At 37.5% G+C, this 17,148-nt stretch overlaps 1 protein-coding gene across 3 annotated transcripts in view; it reads left to right on the plus strand.

The window, feature by feature from the left end:
• Wrn (WRN RecQ like helicase) overlaps nucleotides 1-17,148 on the plus strand; it is a 99,828-nt gene that overhangs the window by 41,505 nt on the left and 41,175 nt on the right. For all 3 annotated transcript variants that reach the window (XM_041673882.1, XM_041673884.1, XM_041673883.1), the window contains exons 18-22: nucleotides 7,339-7,526; nucleotides 9,052-9,226; nucleotides 12,354-12,535; nucleotides 16,327-16,428; nucleotides 16,682-16,774. In XM_041673882.1, the coding sequence (XP_041529816.1) occupies nucleotides 7,339-7,526; nucleotides 9,052-9,226; nucleotides 12,354-12,535; nucleotides 16,327-16,428; nucleotides 16,682-16,774 (740 nt within the window). The remainder of the gene's footprint in view (nucleotides 1-7,338; nucleotides 7,527-9,051; nucleotides 9,227-12,353; nucleotides 12,536-16,326; nucleotides 16,429-16,681; nucleotides 16,775-17,148) is intronic.

The following is a 17,148-nucleotide window of genomic DNA, read 5'->3' on the forward strand; positions in this document are numbered from 1 at the left end:
TGTAAGCAGGCGAATTTCTTTATGTGTTTAAATTCTAACATTGGCTTCCTTTGGAGGTTGGCATGTATGCTCTCTGACTGGAATGTGCAGCCTTTGACATTGAGCTATTCCATTGTCATCTGTGAAGTTCACTCTCAAGAACCGTAAACTTGTGTTAAGAAAACAAAAATGATCACAAAACTATCTCAGTGTTTGTTTTGTGCTGTGTTACATTCCTAGCTGTTAGAGCGCAGGTTGGATACTCCTCCCTGGGACAAGAGGCGGCAAACAAGTTTTTAAATATCAGTTAGAAACGGCAGTTATTACTCCTTAGTGACAGGGACACAGTTCCAAGAACCCCATTGGGTGCCTGGGTCTACCTACTTGTTATTAATTAGGCATAGTGGAAGAATTTAAAAAATGAATAGCAATGATGATATACTATAATAAAAATGCCCACCTCATTATTCTTGACCATGAGGATCATTCTTAAGTAGAATAAGGGGTACCAAGCCACCGTGCTTCCTAGCTTGACTGTTTGTCTTGTTAATGAGATGTTAGTACATGGCTAGCTGGTGAAAGACATGAATCGCGTGGGTCTTCTGAACTTGGAGAGAATGGAGTGACAACATTGGAAACACAGTGCAAATGCCGTCATGTTCCTCAGAGTGGTGAAGAGCTTAAGACATGAATTGTTTCCACTTAATATGGTTCACCACAGGGCTCTGAACCATGCAAAGCCAGTGTGTAGGAGAGGACAGGTATATAGAAATATATGTGGCTCTGACATATATTTCTCTCATTTTCTTTTTTTAAATGCTCCACAAGACTGTAGTTGCTCTGTGTTCTTCACTAGTGGCCAGTGTAAAATGAGCTGTGCACTATATCATCCTAGTCATCAGTTTGTAGAAAACGTTTCGGTTGTTTCCTGGATTTGGGATATTGTGAATGGCGATACTGTGAACATTTGTATATACCGGCGAAGTCCTTCAGTAGGTCAATGATTACATAGCTTGTGTACATAAGGTTTTAGTTTTCTGGGAGAAATGTCAGGGTTGTGGGTGCTGAGTCCCATGGAAGGTCCTTGTTTCAATTTTAGAAAGATCCACAGAATTTTAGGAAGATTTCCAGAATGGCTACAGTGATTTGTATCCACCCGCCCAGGAGCATATGGGCAATAATTTCTTCTCATTCTTGCGCTGTTTTGTCTTACTACTATGTATTATTTTAGTAGTTTTGATAGGAGTGGAGTGATAGTTTGTATTTTCAACTTGCATTTTTCTAATAGCTTGTGGTTTTGAAGATCTTATTGTATGTTTCTTTACTGATTTGGTGAAATTCCTAGTTTAATTGGTTTGTGTTTTTAAACTTTTTTTCTGTTAAGGGTGTGTGAGAGAGAGATAGAGGGGAGAGAGAGAAGGGGAGAGAGGGAGGGGGAAGAGAAAGTGAGTTCGGATTTCTGTTTGCGTGCCTGTGTGTGTGTGTGTGTGTGTGTGTGTGTGTGTGTGTGTGGTGTACTCTACAGTGTAGCACCTGCAGAGCTCAGATGTTGATGGTGGTGTCTTCCTCTGTTGCTCTCCACCTTACTTTATTTGAAGCAGAGTCTCTCACTATTCAGGGAGCTCACCATTGTGCTAGCAGGCTGGCTGCCAAACCCCTGGTTCTTTCTGCTCCTGAAAACTGGGGTTATACGTGTGTGCTGTGTCTGGCTTCTACGTGGTGCTGGGGATCTGCACTCAGGTCCTCATGCTCACTGAGCCGTCTCCGCAGCCCTCTGTGAACTTAAAGAATTGTAAAAAACTGTTTATAAATGAGTCTTTGGTCAGATATTTAGCTTGTAAATATTTATAAGTTTTATTTTATCTTTCTTCAGTTTTACATTGTCTTTTATTTTTCAAGACAGGCTTGCTTTGTGTAGTCCTTGTTGTTCTGGAACTCAGTTTATAGTCCAGACTGGCCTTGACCTGCCTCCGCCTCTCAAGTACACTACTATGCCTATCCACATTGTCTTTTATAAAGAAAAAATTATAAATCTGTATGAAAATCAGAGTATTGATTTTTTTTCTTTATGGATTTTGTTCCTCAATCTTAGATCTTGAAATTTTGCTCTTATGGTTTTCCTAAAATGTGTGTTTTAATTTAGGTCTAAGAGGGTGCAGAGAAGACATGTCGGGTAAAGAACTTACCATACTACAAGTGTGAATACATAAGCTTGAGTTCGCAGGATCCATATAAAGCGTAGTAGCGTATGTCTACTTGCATGCTGTGACATGTAGAAACAGGAATCCCCCACCCACTGGATGAAAAGTCTGCTTTCTGTCTACTCAGTTGCCTTAGCCCCTTTGTTGAAAATCATTTGAATGTATTTATGTCAGTCTGTTTCTTGCTCTCTAGTCCGTTCTACTAGTTTTGATTGAATAAACAAAGTGACTTATGTTTAGATCCTGGTGACAGAAAGACAGTGGTGCCTCCTGATCACGTTTCACAGTTCAGTGGGTTAAACAGAAAAACACTGAACGTTGTCATCCTTTTGATAAGGTTGTCTCACTTTCACTAATCACTAATCTTACATATTAGTAGCAAATTGCTACCTTTTAAAATACTTCTTTTTGTTTGGGCTTCTCATAAAGATTTGATTGAGCAGTAATTAAGTAAACAAAACAAATCATCAACAATAGTAAAAACTTAATGTTCCCACTAGCAGATATAATAGGAAGGAGAATAAAACTGATGTGGTTCAAGGTCTAGGTACGTGTCTGGCTTTGGGTCCGGCACTCTTGCCTCAGATGACCTCAGGACCATTTGTCAAGATAGCCATTTTATCATCATATTTTCATTTGTCGCAGGATAGTACATTTCCCTGCTTTTCTGGATTTCTCACCATGCCCTTTTCAAGTCTCTTCTGTTGCTTTGTACCTCTCTGTTTTATTAAGGTTAGCGTGTCCAGTGCCTCACTCTTTAGACGTCTATCTTTCCTCTGTGTTCGACTTCATGATTGTCTAATGGAGCGTACAGATTTAAGTACCATCCATTGACAGAGAATCCTCACCTTTACATCCCTGTCTTGGATTAATACCACCAAGATGTGCCTGAGTTCCTCTCTACCTGCCAGCATCTCGTGCTGTCACTACATTGTGTAGCCTACTTCTTCTTTCTCTTAGGCCATCACAGCCTCTTGGTTTCCACCTCCAGTGTTTTTCAGCACAGTAGTCAGTGTGATACTTCTGAGTATCTCTAATAAATTTTTGGCTTCTGTGCAAAGCTCTCTTGTAGTGTTCCATTTCACCGAAAAAGGCAAAAATGGATGGTAACCACATTTCACTGAGTTTTATGTTAGCTTTCATTTTCATGTTCCAATGGTGGCATCAGATTATTAATGAAATCCGTCACTGGATTAAATCACTGGATCAGGTTAGAGCCGCCATGATCCAGTCACCTCTCAGTAGTTGGGTCTGTTTCATGTGGATAAGACTAATTTTGTGTCTAAACTATAATGAGAGGGAGTTTTTCTGTTTCTTTGGGTTTCTGTAAGCAGGGGTAGTACTTGACTTATAACAGTTGGTCAGTAATTATTTGGATGAATGAATGAATTCTGGTCAGAAAGCTTGGAATTAGTGAAGTAACTTTCCCACATAGGTAGTTATGAAAGAGTTGGGTATTAAATAGCGGTGCCATAGCATGCTGTGTTGATTTCAAGACAAATGATCTGAAAGAGGCAAACCTGCAGTAGCGCATAGTCCAGCAAGGGAGCTGAGACAGACATGCAGGAAAGCAGAGGCAATAGAAACAAGTGCTGCATCATGCATAGAATGGTGCAGGTCGTACAGAAAGATGACCACTGCAATAGCACAGCAGCACAAAGGGGGCAAGTGAAGGTGTTTCCATGGTGCATGTTACTAGCCCTGCTCTGAAGGTCTGGCTTCTAGTAATTTGGAATGTTTTCATGAGATAGAGAGAGCTACGCAGTTGGAAGTCAGGAAGAGTGCTTTTGCTATCCTTCCCTAGGCCTTCGATGCTGGGATTGTGTTCAAGGAGGTTTAAATATTTTAAGCAGTTCTTGAATACTCTAAAGGTGGAATTAAATCTTTTATTATGTCTAGCTCTAGACATAATGAGATCATTTTTAGTTCTTCCAGTTATTAAGCAGCATATTCCTTCAGCTGAGAGTCCTGGCAGTTTGTTCCTCAAGTAAGGGCTGAGGATCCTTTTCCCCTTCAAAATGTGTCTCCAACCAGGAGGAAGTGTTTTTGAAGTCCATGAGACACATTGGCTTGTCCCATTACTTTGTCCTAAGGATCCATTAAAAATATGAGCACACAGTAGACACTGAGTAACCAGAACAAGAGAATAAATACCTAAAATCGGTGTGTGTTTTACAGTGTGAACTAGTCACTTGATCCAGTTTGGAAGCAGAATAGCCGTATTTTTAACCTTTGTGTCATGAAGTATATATATTAAGATATGCCTAAATGTATGGTGACATAAGATTAATTTGTATTGTATTACATTGTGTTGCTTATTTTGCCAAAAATTAGTGAAGAGACACTGATGATGGCAACTCTTATAAAGGAAAAAAATTAATTGGGGCTGGCTTATAGTTCAAAGGTTTAGTTCATTGTTATTATAGCATGAAGCATGGCAGTGTGCAGGCAGACATGCTGCTGGAGAAATAGCTGAGAGTTCTACATCCAGATCAGAAGCAGCAGGAAGAGAGACACTGGGCCTGGCTTGAGCATCTTAAACCTCAAAGCCCACCCCAGTTGACACTCCCTCCATGAAGGCCACTATGAGCCGATGGGGGCATTTTCATTCAAACCGCCACACCTGCCTAGCACATTTTGTCTCATTTGTTACTTACAGCATGATGTGATTGATACTTTGATTACAGCCATTTTACAGAGGAGAGAAACTGCAGTTTAGGGCAATAAACAGCCGAGTCCCACAGCTGAGGAGTGACAAAAGCAGAACTTGAGCTCTAGTTCTCGGACCCAGCTTAGACTGTTTCACTACTGTGCCTGCTTTTGTCTGATTTGTATTTATGATCATTCCCTTACTTTTATAAACATGTTATCCACTCATACATTGTATTCTTTATAAGAGACAGCCTGGTCTCTTTTTAATAAAAGCACACCTTGTCTTCTTTTTTTAAAATGGGCTATATCCTCAAAACTTCTATCTTTATCTGCATGTATAGTTAAGAAAGGAGTTTGTTAGTACATTTATAAAGTGTTTGATTAAAAACCTTTATGGTGATAAAGTTTTTGTACATGTAAGCTAAAAGCGTAAATTCATAGGAAATTGCAATGTTTCCTTTTTTAAATGTTAATTAAGGCTTTTGTTTGTTTTTTGGTTGACTCTCACGGTGTGGCTGGGACCAGACTCCAACCTTGCTGTCCTCCTCCCTCATCCTCCCGAGTGCTAGAATTACAGGCTGTGCCACCACACCTGTAAGGTCCTCTAGGTACTTGTCATTCCTTAGTCTCAGACTCCTGTTTGTTAGGGTCTTATGTTAACACAGATATATCCATTTTAATGCTTGATTAAACAAATGAATTTCTTTGAAAACTGGGCTTTCTGTGACGTAGTCACTAGCATATACAGAGAACAGTTTGCTTATTAGTCTGAAATAAATGAAATTAATTTGGGTTACATTTGGAAGTGGTTTTACAAAATTTAATAATAGACAACACAAAAATGATTCCAGTTGCTTGGTTTCATTGAGTTAGTTTCATGTGACTTCAGATTCGTTTTAATTCAATTAAGTTATTTTCATTTTAAGAGTAACTGTTCCTTAGTGGTGAGGACCAAAATTTTCTTAGTTAGTGTTGAGGACCAAAGCCAGGACTTTGCACATGCTAAGCTAGCGCTCTCCCACTGAGCTCCACTTCAGCCATTTAACTGTTCCTCTCTGTGTATGACTGAAAATGAGCTTTATTTTTCTTTTTGGAAACAGGGCTTCTCTGTGTAGCTTATGAGCCTGTCTTGGTACTTGGTCTATAGACCAGGCTGACCTTGAACTCACAGAGATCCCCTGCTTCTGCCGGCCCTGCTGAGTGCTGGGATTAAAGGTGTGCTCCAGCTGGCTAAATTTTATTTTTCTAACCTCACAAAAATTAAGTAATACTTGAAACTTTATCTTAATCTATAGTATTTTTACTGGCAATATTTATTTTATATTGAACATTTTTATTTTTATTAATTTTAATTTTATTTAAATTAATTTATTAATAAATAAATCATTAAATTATTAATAAATAATTAATTTATTAATTTATATTGTTTAGAATAATGGGTTTCATTATATCTCCATAACGTATTTATGGAACTTTGGTCACACTCATTCCCCAAGAAATTGTATTTTGTTTTAATTTTAAGTCAAATTGTATGCATATTTCTTTGCAAATTGGCAAGCTGCACATGCATTTATACTTAGCTACAAGATAAATGCTTAAATTAGTTGGTGAGGGAGTCACAGTATATTTGAGTAATTAATTTTATGAGGATATTGTTTCCTCTATCTCCAACAGGTAAAAAAGCATTTTTAAAGAAAGTTGTATTCTTAGCAATAGAATGGCTAATGATTTAAAAATAAATTTTAAGACAACCTATTTTTTCTGATAAAGCAATGGTATCGTGAATTTCTGAAAGAAATACTAATTTTTTCTTGTTATCTACTGTGCCTCCTGTCAAGAACTGCTAAACTGAATAGACAATGACTTGGTGTCTCTGGAATCAGTTAGTACAGGTTTCACCTTCTGCATATTCGCTATGTACAGCATGGCACTGACCACTCAGTGAAACCGAAGACAAGTCGTCAAGGCTGTTAAGAGCATTGCTTCTATAGCTGAAAAACCGTATGCCAGTATAATTTGTGATGGAATCTTCATGCCAAACAAAAGATGAATTATATATAGCTTGGCTGTTAAATTATAACCCTGCTAGGGCTTATGGATTGTTAATTACAGATTATTAAAAAGCAAATATAATTTCTGCTTCTATCAGCACTATATTATAGATGGCTAATAAATAGTTTCAATTTAATGGGGTAAGATAAATTGCATTGAAATCTTATGGATTTACTGTTTAATTTACTAAGTAGGAGATAATTTTCTCTTTTGTAAACAGTTTTCTTTCTTACTCAGGGCATGTAGGTCAGTGGTAGAGCACTCACATACCATGCCCAGGATCCTGGGTTTCATCCCCAACATGATTAAAAAGAAATAAATATTTAAATAAGGCAATCATGTGAACGTCTTGGCCATAGTTCCCGTGTTGTCGTGACTGTTGGTCTGTGGGAAGACAGTGAAAATCAATGGGCTTCCTGTCACTTTAAAATCCATTTATATTGTATTTACCCAGGTTCCAGTCATTGCACTCTCTGCTACTGCAAGTTCTTCAATCCGGGAAGATATCATACATTGCTTAAACTTGAAAAACCCTCAGATCACCTGTACTGGATTTGATCGACCAAATCTGTACTTAGAAGTTGGCCGAAAAACAGGGAATATCCTTCAGGATCTAAAGCCATTTCTTGTCCAAAAGTCAAGGTAAAGATCTAATAACAGAAAAAATTCTTCTTAAATAAGTTACTTATTTTTTCCTATTTCTTATTTATATATGTTTAGTGTTTTGCTACTCTAGCATCTCCTTGAATACATTGTACTATACTTTCCTATTATAGTAAAGGGACAAGTTCTCTTGTCAAAGGCTTCTTTTAAACTGGACATTTCTATAGTTATGTCACTGCCTAATCCCTAATCTCTGGTCTTTTTTTCAGTACACATTATTCTCATTGTCTATGGCTATTTCTCCTTATAGTGACCGTCTTCCTTCTTTTTCTTTTTTTTAAATATTTATTTATTTATATTATTTATTTTGTATGCTTCTGCCTGCAGGCCAGAAGAGGGCACCAGACCTCATTACAGATGGTTGTGAGCCACCATGTGGTTGCTGGGAATTGAACTCAGGACCTTTGGAAGAGCAGGCAATGCTCTTAACTGCTGAGCCATCTCTCCAGCCCCTGTCTTCCTTCTTAAAGATATATTTTAAAAAAAAGTGCCTTCCCCCATCTTCTTTTCTGATGTTGTCTTTTCCCATTTTTCTGGCATTGTTTGCCTAACAATATCTTATGCGAATGCTTTCTTCTCGTTTTTTTGTTAATTCCACTAATTGAGATTAATTTTCAGTCCAGACTACTGTACTCTTTCCTAACATACCTATATCCTTGGTGCTACCTGATGTAGTAGTCCGTAGATAACTCTCAGGTTTATCATCTGGAGACATATCCCTAAACTTTGGATGTTATGTGGAGCGGCGGGCTGTGTTCCTGCTCAATTCCCGCAAGGCTAGCTTTATACCTGGAAATAAAAACACACAAATTGTATTATTTTAAACACTGCTTGGCCCATTAGCTCTAGCCTCTTACTGGCCAACTCTCACATCTTGATTAACCCATTTCTAATGAGTGTAGCACCACGAGATGGTGTCTTACCGGGAATATTCTTAACCTGCATCCAGAGAGCTATGGTGACTGCCTGAATCTGCTTCTTTCTCCGAGCATTCTGTTCTGTCTATTCCGCCTACCTAATTTTCTGTCCTATCAAAGGCCTAGGCAGTTTCTTTATTAACCAATGAAAGTAATACATAGACAAATGACCCTCCTCCATCATTTGGAGTAATATTTTATCTTTAAATCTTATATAATATTTTATGCAAGAATGAAGCTTCACTTAGCTCTTAAGTAAGGACCGATCCACTGTGCTGCCTTTCTAGAGGTCTTTAGATCATACCTTATAAGTTCTAAAAATTAAGTTTTCTTCTAAAAAGAGCCAGATTACTGATTTTAGCTCTAATTTGGGCCAGTCTTGAATGCTAGAATTCTGAGTTTACACGGTTCATTTCCACGTTTGTTTACAATGTCAGGTTTCCTAGAGCTCCAGTGCTGGCTTCTTGGCCTGCTGACTCCTTAAAGACTTAGTAGAAAGCAAAGATTGTTCAAGATAAATCCCAAACTACCCTGAAGCATACATATAATACACGTGTTTGCCTTCTCTGTCTCCACCCCCTCTGCAGCCATGCCTGGGAATTTGAAGGTCCTACAATCATCTATTGTCCTTCCAGAAAAATGACAGAACAAGTAACTGCCGAACTTGGGAAGCTGAACTTAGCCTGCAGAGCATACCATGCAGGCTTGAACATTAATAAAAGGAAGGATGTTCATCATTGGTTCCTTAGAGATGAGATTAAGGTATGAGAACCAATTGTCTTTCTCTGATTTTTTTTATAGTAAATAGAAGTATCCATCAAATATTTACTCACCAGATTTTTCAAAGCTTCCAGCAGAGCCACACCAGCTATGAGTGTAGTTACTCTGATAAGGTACTCTGATAAGGGTAATCAGTAGATAGTGAACTACACAGTTTAGTGTAAATAACAAATTGTATGTATCTGTTACTGAGCAACACGGAGGAGAAACACTAGCTCTGCCAAAGTAGGTTTTGTCCTGAGAGTGGCTGTCTAGGAGTAGGAAACTGAGGAGAGTCTTAAGTTTGTCAAGTTAATAGATCGTAGGTAATAAGGGCAAAGGCATTGGCTGTGAACCCCAGGAAGGAGCAGCAGGTGTACAGGTGCTTGCCTCTCACCTGACAGCACCCATTCTTGTCCTTACTCTTTCCAATGGTAGGAACAGCTCTTCTGCTTGGTTATAGATTCTTGTCCACATTCATAAATATTTTTACTACTTCAGGGGTAGGGCATTTTGTTGGACACATCTGGTTACTGCCTGTCTCAGTTACTTTTCTGTGCTAAGGTACATGATGAAGGCGACTTACAGAAGAAACAGTTTACTGGGGCTCACAGTTTGAGAGGTTGAGTCTGTGATCATCATGGTGACAAGCATGGCAGCAAGCAGGAAGGCATATTTCTGGAGCAGTAGCTGAGAGCTTACTTACATCTTGATCCATAAGCACCAGGCAGGGAGAACTAACTGGAATGACGTGGGCTTTCGAAATTTCCGGACCTGCCGCAAAGCCTGCCTCCCCCAGTAAAAGCACACCACCTAATTCTTTGCAAACAGTTCTGCCACCATCAATATCCAACATGAATCTGTGAGGACCTGTTGAAATAAGGAGCGGCGGGCTGCGTCCCCGGCACCCGGCCGCCCCCATGGCTAGCTTTACCCGAAATAATTACACGGAAACTGTATTCTTTTAAACACCGCTTGGCCCATTTCTATCTAGCCTCTTCTAGGCTAGCTCTCGCACCTGGACTAGCCCATTTCTAATAATCTGCTGTAGCCCACGATCTGGCTTACCAGGAATGATCTTAACCTGCCTCTGTCTGGAGTGTGAGAATCATGGCGACTCACTGACTCAGCTTCTTTCTCCCAGCCTTCTGTTCTGTTTAGTCCACCCACCTAAGGGTGGGCCTATCAAATGGGCCTAGCAGTTTCTTTATTGCTTAACCAATGAAATCAACAGATTGATATATGACATTCCCACATCAAGGACCATTCTCAGTCAAACCACACTGCCAATATATAACTTGATTGGAGCATTGATATCTTAAAAGATGGCTTAACAATCTTCAGTGGTCCTTTCTAATGCAGGAAGTCACTAATTTGAGTCCATCTTAGAAAAAGTAAAGTTTATATCAATAGTGGACATTCTAGTTAAACATTTGGTAGTGTTTGTCTAACTGCTGGCCTTGTAGAATCCTTCCTGGCCGTTAGTCAAAAGCTTCACATATGTTTTGAGACCTTTCCCTTTCTTAACATGGTGAAATACATGTTATCATTTGTGTACATTGTTGGAGTCTCTTAGAATTGATTATTCTCTGTTGAGTGTTTATTGAGTGCCTGCTGAATCTGCCAGTGTAACCATTTTTAGTCATTTCTATCATTTTACGATGGCTTTTTGTTCTTTGGCAGCCACAGAAGCTGGACTTTGTAGCTGTAGCTCTCCATATGTTAAACTGATGTTTGGAATCATTTTCTATTTGATAAATTTTAGAAAAAGATAGACTTTTCTTAAATGTAGTATATACTCAGATCAAATCACAAGTGTGTTTAGCTTTCCATTCTTTGTAACTGTTTGTTCTCAGATTTTTAGTTTTGTTCTTCCTATATTTTAAGATACCTTTTGTTGAAATAAATTATGAATAACTTGTTTGGTAAAATAACTTTAATTGATGCCTGAAAGTTTATAGGGGTAGTTTGAAAATCTGGTTAGTAGTTTAGTTGACATCAAATGAAACAATAATCTAGTTAAGATTAGTATTTTATTGCTTATTAACTCCTAGCTGTATCAAACTTGTTTTCTTTGCCAAAACTTTCACTTTCCACCCTTGTGCCTTTATTACTATTTTCTCATCTTTATTTTGCATGTTTTAGTTTGATTTCCTAGATCCTTCCTTTCCTCCTTTTCTGTCATTCTCCCTGCCCATCCTAGAACATGTTATTAACAATGCTTTAATTTAATCTGTACTTGCAGATAGTTCTGTTATGTCTTCAGTGAGAGAGACATCTTCCTGTCTCCTTTCCTAATCTGCCCCACTGACCCTGTAGGTGTTTATTGCTCTACCTCCCCATAATTTGCTTACATTGCTATATTAATTTTTTGTTAGTTTTTATGATTTTCTATTTGATTCCCCACATAAAATGTTGCAAGTTCTTCTGTCTTTCCTATGTGTTATTGCCCTTTCCCTCCCATGTCTGTGCATACCTAGACCCCTTTCCTTCCCTGTTGGCTTACATCATAATTTGGGTTAGCTGTTATATAGTTATTAACCTAAACATTTTACTTTAATCCTTATATTGCTACATTTTTGCTTATTGTTTTGTATTCTTGTTATTAGAGATTTTTGTTTTCTATGTACTTAACAGTAATTCTTCTGGGAGTTTTTTTCCTAGCCATATAAATGGTGTTTTCCTAGGTTTATTCATATTATGTTTTTTGACAGTTTTATCTTCTTGGTATTGTGCCCATCTAAAAGATGTAGCATCAACTGCTACTACAACTGCATTTTACTCTACAGTCGTGAATGGTGTAATTCTTAGAATAAGACATTCTGTTATCAGGTCAGAACACCTGAAACTTCATGATACACAAGTTTTATTTACTGTAGCAACTGTTTCCCATAGCTGCAGTATCCAGAGAAACTTCTTTATTGGCTGTTTCTCACAGAGATAAACAGAAATCACTCCTTATGATCACTAGCCTTTATCTGTATTTGGATAGATAATCAATCTTTTGGTCTGTAAGTGATTGGCTGAAGTTATACTGAATTCAGTTTTGCATCAGTGAATGAGCATTTTCTTATTTTTTAAGTTTTTGTTATGTTGAAATGTGATTTTCATTGTGTTATTGCATTCTCAGTGTGTTGTCGCTACTATAGCTTTCGGAATGGGCATTAATAAAGCTGACATTCGCAAAGTTATTCATTATGGCGCTCCTAAGGAAATGGAGTCCTATTACCAGGAGATCGGTAGAGCTGGCCGGGATGGACTTCCGAGTTCCTGTCACGTACTCTGGGCTCCAGCAGACTTCAACTTAACTAGGTAAAAATGCTTATTGCTTTCACCTTACAAGTTTCTTTTTTACTTTCCAATAAAATATTGGAGGTAGTGTCCAAATTTTGGGGGGATCTGTGAGTATATTTAAAGGGGTCCCAACTGAAAAGTAAGCTAAACTAACAGAACGTCCATCAAGAGCACCGTGGTCTTCTCATATAGGGGATGAGCCATTTCTACCAATATCCAGTTAGCATGAGAAACTGAGAAGGTCAGGACTCTTCCTGGACAGGTTAGGTCTTATGTATACTGTCCTGTTGTGCGGCAGTGAGCAATACCCGCCCTTTAAATAATATGTCTCCAGATTTACTATTGTTTCCATGATTAGTTTCATAAGCGCATGCCATTGCTCATAGACTGTGAAAATTGCCTTGTGAACTATATATGGATAATCATGTCCTAGTATATTGACAGAGTGCTATCATAAAATAGGAAGTGTTTACTGTTTAAATTTGTGAAAAGGAAAACAACTTAAATACTAAGTAAGTTGTCACTTAAGTTCTGTTAGATTATATTTGAAAGAACAGCTCCAACTTACAAAAATCTTAGGTGTAATATTTACCTCTTTATCTATGGGGGACCAGGGAAAGAGGCCAGTACACCTCAACAACTGAGCCTGCTAACATGAGGGAGCTTTCAAATGTTCTTCCAGGTTGATGAGTAAGTTAGAATCTTCAGGGGACACATTAGTTCATCTTAATAGAATGATGGTTGAGCCTACCCAATGCAGGTATTGTTCATCTTCATCATAGAACATCTTCCTTTTAGAACACCATGGCCAGAGTGCCAAGGATACAAAGCTAAATAAAAGGAGGCATGCTGCCTGCTTTTGTAGACTCCATCTAGTTGGAGTGGGAGATCTTAACTAGAGAACTGTGTACATACGCATGCATAGTGTTCTTTTTATTATTCTCATTTTGTACTTGGAAGTGTCGATTATTAATTTTTTTTAAAAGATCATATAAATGTATCTTTGTTCTTATTGTCTGTTTTAAGACAGTCTCACTCTGTAACATTGGCTGCTCTGGAATATAGACCAAACTGGCCTTGAACTTGTAAACATCCCTCTGCTTCTGGAATGCTAGAATTAAAGGTTGTCCAGATAGTTTGATAAATGTATTTATTTAATTGTTAAGTGCTATGAAAGAAACTTGCTTAGAGTGGAGTGTGCTGTTTACCAACTTGGAAAGTCAGGTAATGCTTCCCTGAAGAAGTAACAGCTCAAGAGTTGGGATAGAGAAGTCAGAAGTTTTGTGATAAAATCTAAGTCTTTCTTCTAGGAATAGTCAGTGTATTTTACTTTGTAAGATGTAAGCTGAACTCTGGTTCCCTGTAAGCAAGCATTCTTAACCATTGAGCTGTCTCTCCAGGCTAGGCATCTCTGTCTTTATCAAGCCTTTTTGAAACTAATGTTAAATATGTTGGATAGAACACATCTGTGAAAGCTACTATTAAATTTGGAATATATCAAATAGCAGTTGGTTAATACCAGAACTTATTTTATTTGTGCATTGTGCTAACATGCTGGAAACATTATAGTCCTGGGTTTTCTAATGCAAGCTCATCAATAGTTACAGTTCTGGTTTACTTGGGCTTTAAAAGGTATGCTAAGAGGTTTATCTCATTAGGATTGATCAGGAAGTAATAGTGGTTCCAGAACACCCATACAGTTGTCAATTATTATCCATGGATCTAGGACCCTCAAGATACCAGAATTCTCACCATGCTCAAGTCTCTTGTACAGAACAGCACAGCATTTGTATACAGGCTGTGTACTCTCCTGTATTCTTTGTCTCTAGCTTGCATATAATATCTATTATAAAAAAAGATGGATAAATTGTTTTATAATAAAAATGTTTCTGGAATAATGACAAGAAAAGTGTTTCAGCATGTTCAGTTCAGATGCATCCATCTTTAGGTCTGATAGGGGTTTAACTTGGGGCTAACCGAATCCCTAAGTGCTGAGTTAGTGGGTGCAAAGAATGAGATGCTTGAACTTTTAGTACAGATAGAGTGCTCTGTGTCCATGACAAAGTGGCAAAAACTCTAGGGTAAGGATACAATAGAGTAGAACAAGGGTTGAGGATGAAGTTGTACTGTCAAGATATTGAACTTACACAAGAAAACAAAGAGTTGCTAAGTCTTAGCTGCAAGGGTCAATGTGATTTATAAAAGTTTTAGGCTATCTTATGCTAAAATTCTGTGACTGAGAAAAGAAAGTTGTCTAAATGATCATGCAGTGATTTTAGCTACCTGATGTTTGTTTATTTGTTTAATTCTGTGCTGCTGGGTATCAAATCTGGACCTCACTCATTCTAGACAAGCATATGTAGGGCCACAGCCTCAGTCATTATTATGTAATTTGATATTCCTTATTATGTGATTTTGTATTTCTTACTGCAGAGTCATAACACAGGCAGTGTCCCAATGATTATATTTACTATTTTTATATTCATATCCAGTAGTTACTGCCATCTTTTGCTTCAAAGAGAACAATTTGGAGAATAATCTCAATCTAATGAATCCTTGACTATCTGCAACTGATTTCTCTTAATATTAATGAATTTAGAATTGTTAAAATTTCTTTTTTGTGAAATAATGTATTTAAATTATTTAGTAGTAGCAAAATAAAAATAATAAATATTTTATTGAGTTTCCTTTTTTCAAATGAAATGAACATGGAAGAGATAGATCATTCAAATATATTTCATCCCAACCAAATGTACTAAGATAGAGTTCTGAGTATAGATATTTTTTTTTGTTCATTCTATCTCAGAAGGATGGGGAAACTAAATAAAACTGATTTTTAAAAAAATCTATGAGCTAGTAAGCATGAGATTAGATAGTTTCACAGGAATCAGTGTTTCTAGTTTAGGGGATTTGGAGAAAAAAATACATTGTGAGTAGTGCCATCCATTGATAATAGTTTTGAATGATGGATCATTGTACATTCAGACTTTCTAGAACCCCTTGAATACTGTGTAGGATATTTTGAGTAATCAGAAGGGTGGGTGTTGCAAACATTAGTGAGTGTAGTCCATAATGATGAGATTCAGCATTATTATCTAGTTCTTATATATTAAATCAGAATTTCATATTGCAAAATCTAAAAACCACTTCACACAGACTTTTTTTAATTCTTGGAAAGATGTGTAATACTGCCTGGAAGATTTCATCACCTGATATTTGAAATTGGTGGAATCTGCTCACAGAAGGCTAGAAAGTAACCGCTGTGTTGAGCTGTAGCAGCACTGACTCTTACAGATGCAAACAAGTGCTCACAGTCCGAAGCACGTTCAGTTTTGTGGCCCAAAGATTAGTTGTGACTGTCCAAGGAAGAAACCTGATTCTAACACTTCCCTGTTGCTCTAAGTACCCACAGTGCAGAGGGAAAACGTAGGGCTGAGCTGTCCTCCGAAAGCCCGTGGGAGGAAGGTTCACACTGCAGTGATGAGCCTCTCTCAGTGTTCCTTACATAGATGCTTCCACTTTCTCATAAAACCTCCATTAAGACAAAAGATACATTTCCTGTAAAATGTTCAGGGTCCATATGTTCGAAAGCTCACTAGAAACTATGACATATGTGGTCTGTAAATCAAACTGAAAACCTTCAAAGTCATCGATGAAATTCTCCTGTTGGGGGGCATGACTGGGAAAAATACAGGCCATTCCTAGGGAGACAGAAATTGTGATGCAGTGGGGGATTCTGTGGGTTATAAAATTCAAATAACAAAATTGACAGGATAATTTTAAATGTTCTTGTGATTTTCAATTTGCAGGCATCATCTTCTTGAGATACACAACGAAAAGTTCCGATTGTATAAATTAAAGATGTTAGCGAAAATGGAAAAATATCTTCATTCCAGTCGATGCAGGCGGCAGTATGTATTACTTGTTTTATCGGTTAGAAGCATAGACCTTTAGATGGCACTTTAAAAAAGTCAATTAAAGTATTTTTAAAGAATAATTGCTGTATACATGCTGAATTTTAGGACGGGTTTATTTGTGTTTAAATAAATTGATATGAAGTGATGGGGTCCCGAATAACTGCAGTAATGGTGGTATGTACCTCACTGGGTGGTGGGTTTAACATGTCCATATTTGTTCTTTAATTTAAAACTTCCTCTTCGTCAGAATCATCTTGTCCCACTTTGAGGACAAGCGACTGCAAAGGGCCTCCGTGGATGTTCTGGGGACGGAGAAGTGCTGTGACAATTGCAGGGCCAGGTAAGCATTCCTCCTTGAGGAGTCCTAGATGCTTGTCTTCTCCTTCTCCTCAAATCATGCTTCATTAGTTTTTAAAAATGGCATAGTTACTTTATTTAAAATAAAACATTGTAAAGAGGTTTACTTTTATACAATAAAGTCAGAAAATAGTAAGTCTAGCTAGTCAACAGTTACTTTAAATAACCTTAAAGTACTCATTAAAGGTATAAATTATCAAAGTGTATTTCAAAAGATTACTATCTGATCTTTTTCCGTAAGGGCAAGTAAAGTTATACAGATAGGTTAAAAATAACTAAATACAAAATACTGTGAAAATACTAATAAAGAAAAACTTAAGTTACTAATTTAGTATTGGCAGTGGGGACTTTAGAACA

This window comes from Microtus oregoni, unplaced genomic scaffold (assembly GCF_018167655.1).
Source record: "Microtus oregoni isolate MIOR12 unplaced genomic scaffold, Mior012 000024F_ref0000369, whole genome shotgun sequence".
NCBI classification, from domain to species: Eukaryota; Metazoa; Chordata; class Mammalia; order Rodentia; family Cricetidae; genus Microtus; species Microtus oregoni.